Here is a 12,566-nt window from a genome sequence, read left to right on the forward strand (position 1 = left end):
CACAACCTAGGTGAACGTACCCAGTCACTCACCCACCCTAGATCACGAGTACGTACTCCGTGCTACTTATACCACTTAACTACTAGCCAGTTTACATCAAACGCTTGTCATCAACCCTCCTAATGTATCTCCCAGCTTATTCACCTCTAACTCTTCATTTGACCGACTTGGTATTCTTCGATTATAATTGTGTTTCAAAAACTAGCATTATCAGACCTGGAACATATGTGTTGTGACGTGATCTTTTATCCTTGACGATAATCTGAGTTTGTTTCCGACAGCCGAATGCAAGGATAGTCAGCCCGTGAACATGAAATAATGAACAACAAGTCGAGGATGACAGGCTGAAAAGTCAAACGATTAGGAAACAAACCTGAAAAACCTTTAAAGATACTTAGTACTTAGGAATCAGATGAATTACAGTTGCTTGTACGCGATGATGTGACCAGTGAATTGTCACATGTCTGCCATCTATTTTAAGGTTTCAGAAACTGATATAATGAAGGGATTAGTTTTATAATATAACTTTCTGAACTGTCATACTGAACACTGCTGTTTATATTTTTATTGTATGATTGATAATCGCTTGAACTTTCGTATTTTTATATTCTTCCATGTCTAAGCTCTTTTTAGACCCGTAAACTGTTGTCATATTCTTTATGATTCCAGATTTATCGTTAATTATTTGTTTCGCTCTTACTCATGTTTTGTGTCACTTTCAACTGAGTTATGTACACGTTTGGTTCTGTAGTGACCGGCCTGTCTCCGTAAGAACACGATGTGAATAATAGAAACTATTATTATTATTGTAACCAATAGTACCAGCGACTGTTTTACTGTGCTTGTTCCGCTATCCGCCTTGTTTGGTTCGAACTTTCTTACGCTCCGCCCATTTTGCCTGTACTCGTTGGCACGTCTCGGTATTCTTTCGATACCACGAGATCGCCAATAAATACACTTTATCTGGACTAATTAGAGCCTTCTAGTTTGCAAGTTATCAAAGAGACCAAGTCGTTTCTGGGCGCGTAATCGAATTGTAGTTGTGATCATAGTCAAAACCGACTCGACGCCATCTACGCATATATGAGCTTCTCTCCTTGGAAACTTTGCAAAGTAGTCCGTCGTACGAGTTCCGTATGATGACAGTGCAGATCTTCTCAGATACGCAGCGGTATCGAGATGGTCCTTTAGTGTTCCTCTATCCATACTACTACCGAGTGCTTTTTCGCAACCAGGATACTTGGTGATTAGTGATAAGTTCCGTTCATTTGGTTGTCTATCAATGATCCACGAAGTTAAGATTCAGTCGGTGCACGGTCTTTTCGAAAGCCATTCTACTGATTTACAATTTGGGCATCAATTGAGTCTTTCATCCGGTTCAGTAACATTATTGAAATCTCAACCTGGTACTGGCAGCAATATGATCCATCTGTAGTACTCACAATTATTACGATCAATTTGGCTCGTTTTCTTGATGAGGCATTTATCTTTTTAATCTACTGATACTTGCTCTCCTCACAATTTTTTCTGAAGAGAAAGTCAAACATCTTCATATTTGTTTGTGTATCTGACTTCAATTCTATCTGATCTTGCCGCTTCGCAGTTTTTGATTTTTCTGACAACTTCGCTAATTCACTCTATTGTTGTTTAAGTGTTATGCAATTGGAACTCTGTGTATGCCGACTCCATGCTTGATGGGTTTGTTTGCGTTGCTTCATGGAAGAGTTTTTTAATGTACTTTGTATACAACCACTGTTTGTGAAGATTAGTGACTATCACACTTTCTCGCTTTTTGAATAGTTGCTCTATTTCATTGTTTTCTGCCGAGCTGATTGATATTATCACGTAGGTCTTCATTACTTTTTTCTCTTTTAACTTTCTGTTTTGTATTTTCAGGTCTTTCAGATATTTTCGCTCTCTAACCCCTATTCTGTCAACTCATTTTCTGCGCTTTTATGTATAGAACTGTGCTTTGATGTTCCCTTCTATTATTATGCCCGTTGTTGATCAGCTGATTACTGGAATTTTATTTTGTAAGCATTTTTGAATTCTCTGAGATTGGTAGCATCTCGAAGGAAGAGTATACTAAACCATGTAACTCTGTTAAATTCTACGAAGGTTCTTTAGCTTCAGACTTAGCTTGACTACTACAAGGTTGTTTTTTAAAATCATATCAGCGCCTCTCTATGTACGTGCGTCTTCCGTGAACATGAATTTTGGTTAATATAAGTATAATTGCTCTATCTCTCCGTAGTGTGTTCCGGTGTAACCCATATATCCTTTGTGCGAAGATGTTGCTGTTTGTAGTCATTTTGTTGGGAGCTCACTGAGCAACCAGTCTCTCGCCATCCTAATCCGTTTCTCTCAATTCTTGCTACTTCATGATTTTTTTGTCACCAAAGTTATCCATTGCGACCTTGTCATTCAGGTCTCTCACTTAACCCTAAACCAGTAGGAATATGTATGATATTCCCAACTAATCAGCCTATAGACATGTATCAAGAGTTCCACAAACTGTTCAGTCGTATATGGGATATGATGGAAACGCCATGAACCCAACTCAGTACTTTACACCGTTTAGGGTTTGTTTACACCCACTTCCTACTTTTCATGCTGGGCCGCAAGTCTTTGATAATAAGAGGCAGTACAGCTACTGTAATTCACCAGTTCTGGTTAACTCATTAGGCTTTCATATTTCTAAATTTGTGTAAGACTCTGTCTGGGCAGTAGGGTTTCAGGTTACCCGCTGCTAACACATTATCGGAAAGGAGGTCGCCTGCCTTCAGTATGAAAAAAGATGAGGAGAAATTTCGAGCACTAAGAGATGATTATTTCGAAAAAATAATTTAGCTAACTAGTAATGCCGAATGTGGGAAGACCAAAGTGTAGTGATAAAAAAGAAATAGATATTACAATAAGCGAGGTGCGTGTAACGTCTAAATTTTGCTGTCTTCTGTTATTGAAACATCGTTGATTGACCTATTCGTCACGAACAGACCTAAGTAACAATAGAACCATATCCTAACTCAGCAAAAAACGTTTATCCGTACATTACAGGTATTCAACCCAAACATATCGTTCTCAAAATAGTTATAACAAATACAAAGCAGACATCCAATTTTCAGGTTTCCGGAGCTTAAACGTCCAAAATACCAAACCAAGAACTGAATGCGACAAAAATATCCGAAGTCAAAGTTATGAACAAACAAGTTCAAAGTTTGAAAAAAGCGAATGCATCCAAAACGCAGTGAAACTATTACGATTCCATACCATAGTTTCTAATGGTTTAAATATTTTTGGTTCTTCTATAACAATATGAATAAGTTGATTACATCTGATAATGGTAATAGAAGATTCGCCACGAGATAAGTGTAGCGGTAGATAAATCTCGAAAGAGCACCTACCAGATGATTCCTACTGCTTCCAGCCTTTTAGGTTTCAAAAGTGAATAGAGCCTTTTGCGTAAACACCATATATTTTCTACCGTATGATAAGATCTCAGTTTAACATGTTCATAGCATACATGATCATATGCATTTAGTTATACATTCATGTTGACCATCTGGCAAAACCATCATCTATCACTTTTAAGACGTAGTCATATATGATATAGAATTGTGCTTCACATTTTGCGTACTGTTTTTCATATTATTTGTGATAATATAACCCACATTATTTCTGGAATTACTGGTCCAATTCAGACTTTAATCTAACACTCAGAAATATACACTGACATGATATGGTTCATTATGTTCTAAACTTTATACACCACTATATATATCCTTTAAATTTTATTTTGACTCTAATACGCACTTGCTATTTGGAGTTACTTGTTCAATTAGGTAAGTCTGTCATGGTTTTTGGCAGGCACGTTTGCATAAAAACTATCTCATGTATTTTGTTTACAAAGTATCACACTAATTCCAAATGTTATTATTCCTCTTTAAAAATACATACAACTACACGCTCTAATTTTGACTGATGCCAGTTTTCTGTTTATAAATATACCACATGCACTACCCATTTTGATCATTTGATACTGAATATCAACAGTTCTAGATTGCTTTATTATATAGGTCATACGAGTGAGCTGTGTCATGGAATCAATCACAGAAGTTGACTTAAATGCATTAGCCTCAGCCCCAAACTAAATCTGGCAAACACATAATGTAACCCTTAAACACTGTTAATGACTTTTGTTTCAGTTATAGCAACAGTTTGGACTTCTCCGAGCACATTACATCTCAAGTATTCAAAGCAAGAAAACGCACTGGATTCATAATGATAAATCTCAATGAAATGGAAATGAGATTATTATTAGATGAAAGAATCATACCCATTCTTGGATATGATAGCCTAGTTAAAATTAACTGCAGGCATAATGATTTATGTTGTCTAAATAAAAGGATTCTCTCTGAATCTACGGTTTTTCCGAACACGGTTACTTTGATGTCTTCCACGCTATCGTGTAAATGCACAGGTTCGATTACACTTTTTCCATTACTGGTTGGACTTATCTAGAGACTCATACAAAAATGTAGATATATGATAATTCGAAGTAGTGGAATTGATATGCTTACTAATAGCTCACAAATAGTCCAGTAAGGGGATACAGAACTCAATCAGCACCATTGAAGCCGTTGTATTTGGAATTCCTAGTCGGCACAGAATGATTTACAAATAAATCAATAACATCACAAAAACATGCTCTTGATTTATCGTCTTTCATACCAAATATCGATTAGCTGTATGTAATTAAGAAAAAAACGCCACTGCACTGATCACCATCGACTCCAGTCTCGCACTTTATACGTTGATATTTAGCACCTTCATTATTACTAACTCCTCCCATCGTGCCCTGAGATCTATCGTTTTTATTAAATTGTTTTCATCACATATTTCATTATTTAGTGATTTAGTTAACAATTTATTTTTTATTAAGGTTCTGCAACCTGTCATTTTTATAACACTTCCCACTCATATTCGAACTTCTGCCGTAATATGGTCAAATGAAAAACTTCCACGTTAAATGATGTCCGCTGGCTTCAGCAACAAAACCACACCAAAACAAGTTCATTAGTTAAACCGTCGACACACCAGCTTAAGGAGAACTGACAGGCTTAGTAAGTCTAGTTCACAAGAGACTATTCTTATCGGATGATAGATGAACCCTTTAACTACACTTAAACGCTAAGAAGGAAACCTAAATGTATTAAATAGTTTGCATAAGTTTATCGCGATTATTTTGGTTATTGCATGTTAAAATTACGCCAGCTGTCAGTGTGTGTGCACTTTCAGCCTAGCGTAACCTCTTTGAGCTCCCTTTAGTATCTGGAAATATCCAATTTTCGAGTGAGACATTGCAATATTTAGGCACTTTCAAGGATACGAAGTGCGTCTTCACCTTGCTGGTAGACAGCCACAATGGCAAATGTGACGACCACAATCATGACAAGGTTGAACGACTGTGTTGTAAATTTAACTGCCTTGATAAACTAATCTCGCTCTAGTTACTTCAACCACAATATACACCCATCCATTTACTTGGAAACACAGTTCTTACGGACAGACAATTTATAAACGACCAAATGTAACGTTGCGATTCAAGTGTCTTTCACATTCTGTACTTGTGCAGCACATATTCACTAATTTCTATTAATTCTCTCCTTAGAAGTTTTCATCATTCATACTTCCTCCTTAAAATTTCTCACATTTTAATTTTAGTCTGTCGATGATTATGAGCAGCAACAGCGTTGCCAACGGTACCTAAACCTAGACTCGAAGGAAGATTAACAGAGGTAAAGGTCTTAATTTGAAATTTGATAATATGTCGAAAACCCCTGTTTCTATCGAGAGGATTATGAGAAAGCTGAAGACAATATAAGCTATTGCGCAAACCATGGATCACTCTACTCAAACAATAAAATTGAATCTCCAACTAAGTGGTCAGGATCATAATCATACCCATGTTCCTACTCCTAGCAAGACTGGCAAGCAAATCAGAAATGGGTAAAAAAAGCCTTACAAACCCCGTGATGCGGACTACTGAGCAAAAACAACGCTAAAAACGACCACTGTATACTCGTCACTCGTCAAAATCAGAAATTTAGCAGTTGGATGTAACTTATGTGATGGTTAGGTTCGCTGTCGCTGTGGTACTGCAGTGCCTAGGCAGTATTACGGGTCCATTTTTAGTAGCCTCTGTCTATGGTTGTGGTGCGTTTGCACACAATATCAAAAGCACCAACAGAACTGACACAAGAGAAGCATAAGACCCCACTGAAGGCGACCGTATCATTCCCCATCAGTGTATCGAAGTCGACAAAGAGAGGCTTAGCAGTAGACGTGACTATGGGAGCCGTTACCTGGGCTTTCAAACCAATGGAATTACCGACTGTAGCCAACGCCCCAGCATCTGTCAACAGAAAGGAGAGATGGGTGTAATAAATAATGTACAATCCTGTGAAAGAGTATCACTTCAGTTAAGCCATGTCGCCTGTATTAGGGCCAAAACGTAGCAAAAAACGAACTCCTCATCATTAAACGCAACTTTAGACTTTGCACGCATGGCAGAAGAAGTATTATTGATACCCTAGAGACCATCGGTTGACCGATACTCTCAAATCTGAGTAAGGCACAACGAACTGTGGGCCCTAATGGATGTCGTTAAAATATCAGAAGGCACCCAAGAACAAACCGAAATAGTATTCAGTGAGTGTCTGAGCAATAGTTGGTGGTCAATATGAAGCTCACGAACACCATATGCAACTGTGGCGTTGGGTATCACGTGGCATAAACCCTCACATCACTACGACAAATTATTAAGGTCACCTTGTCCGCCACACTTCAGGATCATTGGATCTCCTCATCAGACGATTGTAAAGTTCATAAGCCGGTAGGACCTAGTTTAGGACCTTCAGGCCTGGTTAAACTCGAAGAGTAATCCCTGAAGTCACCTCAGACATGAGAGTCGGCCTATTTTGGTAAAACAATAGCAAAAATACACCGATTAGGTTTACCTTGATCAACAACCTATCGCACAGAACATAGAGACCTCCATCTCACTTACATTACAAACTTTACAACCTAAAAACACTCAGTGGCCAGTTTTCAAGGAGCGGATCATTCACGTTAATCGACATTGGCTTAAAAGCCTGAAGAAAAATACTGTTGTATGCCAGAATCAAGTGATGAAACGAACTATCAAATGCCTCACTATCAACATAGAGGGACTAAAGGGCTAACCAGGATATCTGAAGATTATAATCCTAACTGAAACACGGCTCTCATCAGACATTGAGATAAAATTGTTATCATGTAAAGTATACAAAATAGGTGTAGTGGAGGTATACATGAACAGACACTTCAAAACCGTAACACCACTAAGTACCCGGTGTGACAGATTCGTGTTTGTGTAACTTCAGTGAGAATGGCACAAAGTACTTGATCCAAAGAATATACCTCTGAGCCTAGAAAAGTTACCAGGATGTTACCACATCCGACCTTTAATCTTGAAACAGTACGAGGAAACCACCGTCATACAAGTATGTGACCTGTCCAGTCCCTCACTAAATTTACACCAGCTCCAGGAGATTTACAGTAGGCCATTCTTTTTCTAATCTTTAGAGAGGGAGATAGAAAAGTCTGTTACAGACTAGTCGTTTTATTCCCAAAACTGTCAAAGGTAATGGAAAGACTGTTCAATGAACGAATCAGAGAAACAGTGGGTGAAAGCAGCACTCTTTGTCACAACCAGTTGGCTCACTCGCTTTATCCGCTTCGCTTCGTTTATCCGCTTCTTGTCGCGAGTGTCTGTTTGGATAAATAAGTGGTTGAAATTAATTCATCCAACGCAACCTGTATTTAGCTTCTTATTAATGCCGCCACATATACGGGGTTAGTCTGGAGAATATGCGGAGTTGAACGATGAATTTATGTTCATAGAACGTTCATACGTCCATAAAAATTGTGTTCATAGTGTCCAATATAGGTTTAAGAAAGGCAGGTCACGTGCCTCCAATCAACTCATAGCAATGGAAACCTGGACAAAATACTGGAACAATGTGATATGGGCTCATACGATATTACCTGACTTCGCAAAAGCCTTTAAAGTAATGACATAGGTACTTCCCGTGGTGAAGGTTGAAAAGATGAGATTCATCGATCCCTTTCTATCCTGGTTACGAAACTACTCAGAGAACAGCACGTTTCGCACCTAGGTAAATAGAGTGCGTGAGAGCTAGAGAGCTGTGACATCAGAAGTTTCACAAGGAACAAGTTAACTCGGGACACTAACCTGTGTAGAAGATACGAAGATCTTGAGATTCATGAAAAACCAAAACGATTCACTTCAACTTCGACAGGATATAAAGGCAGTGAAAGTATATACAGTAAACAATGCATTGAAACTTAATCTGTGGAAATGACATATTATGGGCATTCTGAGTGATCTCGGCCTAGTAACTACATAGACATTCGACTACCACCCTGGGGGTGCAAACAAGGCGGACGCAACCCTCCACTTTATGCGTGGACAACTTAGCGCAGTTACCACAGAGCTTTTCCCTACATGAGCATATTACCAGAATGCCACCATCACCCTCCTCAGGGCAACCCTCGATAGACTGTACATCAAAGAGCAAACACTCAGGTACGAACCCACTTTTTATCATTAAGAGTTACCTTCATTTGAAACTCTCTCTAGGCAGAAGTGACAACAGAACCTTCAGTGTATAGCTCAAAGAGAAGACCAGACAAGCATGTACTCACTAATGTTTTGACATCGTCACCTTGGACTAGCTTTACCTGATCTATGTCTCATAACTTCCCTAGAGTCATCCTTATCACATATGTTGTTAATCTATCACATTCTCACCAATTATCGTCCCTGTTTCCACCTTTATTCGTACCCATTAAGCCAAACAGTGGATTGTAGGTAAAGGACTTTGTCTCTATTCCGGGGACTTTGTGTATATGCAACTGCAAGACAGTGCCCAATGGATGATAATCTGGAAACGTCCATGAGGTGTATTTTGTCATGTATCATGGAACATGAAGTTGTCAGCCATTTCATACTACTTGGAACTTTATGTAAAAGAGTACTTCAGAAGTGCAGGTTTAACAGTTTTTGTCTTCATCTGTCAACAAAAAGCGACTTGTCAGATTGTATGATATCACAATGCAAGGGTATATTCACGGCGTGAAAGACAAAATGCCAAAGCGTCGTCGAAGAAAATAGGGACATGTATGTACTGATTTGAAGTTATACCTATTTAATGCTGTCCCATAGATGAAGTGTTGAGTATTAGCGAACATAACCGTAAGTCATGCTTCAGGTCTAACAAATTACGGCACTCTGAAATCAGTGTAACTTTTGTGTTCAATAAATTTCGGAATTCATAGGGAGATTATTTTGATTTGTACTAGTGACATTGCAGCTAAAGAAAGACTTCATCGTTGAAATATTTATGTTGAACTTAATTATTAGTAAAGCTTTTTCTTATCATATGCTGGATTTCAGACTTGAATGCAAAACTCCCGAACAAATGAAATGCATGTTATGTAAGCCTGTTTGATTTCTTATGGACTTATCAATAATGATAGACTCCTTATTAATGACCCACTACCTGTGATTCCTTTTGCAAATCTCGGTAAATACTATTAGAACTCGGAACTTACAATGAGGATGCATAACGATTGTTGCTCCAGCATCTATCTGTTATTAATATCCTAGTACAATGTGGTGTTTTTTCTTGTCAATAAATGTCGTTAACCATCTGACGTTTTTTAACATGTCTGATTACATTCGTCGTGTGGTCTGCTATGCAAACAGAGGCGAACAAAGGAGATATTTAAGATTAGACGAAGCGTGGATAATAAAATTTGTAATTAGACGCATAGTGAAATTAAGCTAGTGTTTAGACGAAAAGTAGACAATTCGGTGTGTACTTGGACGAAACTTGAACAACTTAGCGACATTCCTGATAGAGAGCGACAAAAAGGGAAAATTTCGCATTATCTCTTCATGGCAGGCGAAAAACCAATCATTCTGGCCCGTTTCTTCATTTTTTTACCCTTTATTTTCCAACGAAATATACCCCTTATTTCCCCTTTATTAATTACATGGGGACTACCACACTTTAAGCATTAATAAAAACCTAAAACCGTAACGCAACAGCAAAAAACGACAGCCAGGGAAAATGAGCTCGTGACAAGGATATTGGACCTCTCAATTCTGGCTCCCCTGAGGAAAAGTGATCACACCGTCCTATCCTTTAGTTTTGTCAGCAAAACTGAGCTAAGATATCCCACCAACAACAGACGCTGGAATTTCAAACGGTTGAACGTGTTAGCTCCACATGACTATCTATTATAGGTGGATTGGGATGTTCACCCTCAACTTGAAGTGGATGCTCATTGGGATTTCTTACTGCACACGCTCTTATCTGCTACTAAGCATTCAGTTCCTCAAATGGTCCCAAAAAGCTACAAACAACCTACACTCATCAAGAAGCACACTCGTCGTTCGCTTAGCCACAAAAGACACAGTTGGGCCGAATATAAACGAACTGACAACAACGGAGCGTACAGGCAATACAAACATATAAGGAACATATGCAAAAAGGCAATAACAAAAGACAGGCTTCAGTACCAGACTAAGCTTATCGATAAATTTGTCTCCAATCTGAAAAGCCTATTCCGTTACGTAGCTTCACTTCGACAAGAAAAAACTGAAGTTTCCCAACTGCTAGGTCCTAATGGTCTGATCAATAACGAGTGATGCCGCTAATCTTTTGGCTGAACAATACTCTTAGACATTTCAGCCGACCCAAATCAACTATACTGATGAAAGCTTCACCTGCACCTGTAAAGGACTTTCCGGAGTGGACTTGAGTGCTGACCTGGTGCTCCGTAAACTGCAGCACCTAAGAAAAGACACTTCTCCCAGTCCGGATATGGTTCATTCTGCTATACTGAGGGAAGCAGCTTCAATCCTGGCATCACCACTTAGCGTGATGTTTTCACACTCGCTAAGCCGAGGCAAACTCCTGGAGATTTGGAAGCTGGCTCACATCACACCAATTTTCAAAGGAGGTGGACGCAGTGAACCCTCAAGCTACCGACCAGTGGCCCTTCTCTCCATACCTTCTAAAATTATAGAGTATCTAGTATACGACGGTATACACGAATACTTATTATCCTTAAAGTTCTTCTCACCTCAACAGCATGGTTTCAGAAAGGGTCATTCTTGTATGACCAACCTGCTGACTGAGGTGGATAGATGGACAACCATCCTTGATCGCAAGGGGAAGGTTGACGTCATTTACCTTGATTTCTCAAAAGCTTTAGATAAGGCCAACCACATATGTCTTATCAATAAGCTTAGACGATTGGGTATCAAACCCCCTATGATTGACTGGCTCGCTTCATATCTAGAAAACCGACATTCTAAGTTCAATGTTAACTTCACTCTCTCTCAGGCTATGGAATGTCCTAGTGGGGTACCCCAGGGCTCAATACTGGGACCTCTTCCCTTCTTGATTTACATTGACGATCTTCCACAACAAGTTTCATCTGACTTATTGCTTTTTGCTGATGATGTGAAACTTTGGAGAGAGATACGTGACCAAAAGGAAACTCCTCTCTAGAAGTTTCCCAAGTCGAAAAAGATTTAGGAGTGTTGGTACCCTACTACTTGAAGTCGTACGCTAACTGTGACAAAAAACGCCCTTCAAGCAAACCTTGCACTGGTAACATTGAAACGCATTTCTGGCCAGTTTGATGGTAGAAATTTCCACATTATCTTCAACAGTTTTATTCGTCCCCACTTAGAGTACGAAAACATAGTATTTCCTCCCTTTCTCCAAAAGGATAAGGACACTCTGGAACGTATCCAACGTAGAGCCGCGAAATCAGTTCGGGGACCCAAATTTAAACCTTACGAAGAGCGCCTCCAATCACTTAACCTTTACCCGTTAGAGTAAAGGCGTCCTAGAGGTGACCTTCTTATGACTTACAGTATCCTTAACACTTCTGGCCATCCCTTTAAACATCTTCTTAAGCTTGGTCACAACATTAACCTAAGAGGTAACACCCAGAAACTGGAGACCCAACATAGCAGAACAGACTGTTGACAAAACTTCTACTCCGTAAGAGTTGTCAAATGCTGGAGTTCGCTGCCGATTGAGCTAGTCCAAGCGACTTCCCAGGAGTCCTTTAAGAGGAAACTTGACTTATTCTTAAGGACTAAGGATAACATTTTATTATGATTTACCAATTTCTTTTTTCTCCATTATCGTCAATATACCTAGGTTCCTGCCTGAAGGTATTTGTGGTCCACTGCTACTAGACCCGGAAGCCCATTAAGCGAAAGCTTCTATTCCGTCCTCAACCATTTGAACCACTTGAAGGCCCGTACAACCTTGAGTGTGGCAGTAATTTGATTAACTTTGACATTTGCTTGTCGTTTGGTTGCTGCTCCCAGGTCTAGAGTGTAGACCTTCTAACTATCCTTTTATTTACTTCTATCAGTTGTCAAATTATGATAATTAGAAGTAATGGGATTG

General features: G+C 39.1%; 1 protein-coding gene across 1 annotated transcript; it reads left to right on the plus strand.

Annotated features, from left to right (window-relative positions):
• Nucleotides 1-6,207: 6,207 nt before the first annotated feature.
• On the plus strand, nucleotides 6,208-6,444 carry Smp_137500 (hypothetical protein; the record flags this gene model as incomplete). The annotated part of the gene is made up of 1 exon (XM_018790988.1): nucleotides 6,208-6,444. The coding sequence occupies one exon, from the start codon at nucleotides 6,208-6,210 to the stop codon at nucleotides 6,442-6,444; it is 237 nt and encodes a 78-aa protein (XP_018645779.1).
• Nucleotides 6,445-12,566: the final 6,122 nt, after the last annotated feature.

Source organism: Schistosoma mansoni (genome assembly GCF_000237925.1).
Source record: "Schistosoma mansoni, WGS project CABG00000000 data, chromosome W unplaced supercontig 0115, strain Puerto Rico, whole genome shotgun sequence".
In the NCBI taxonomy this organism is placed as follows: Eukaryota; Metazoa; Platyhelminthes; class Trematoda; order Strigeidida; family Schistosomatidae; genus Schistosoma; species Schistosoma mansoni.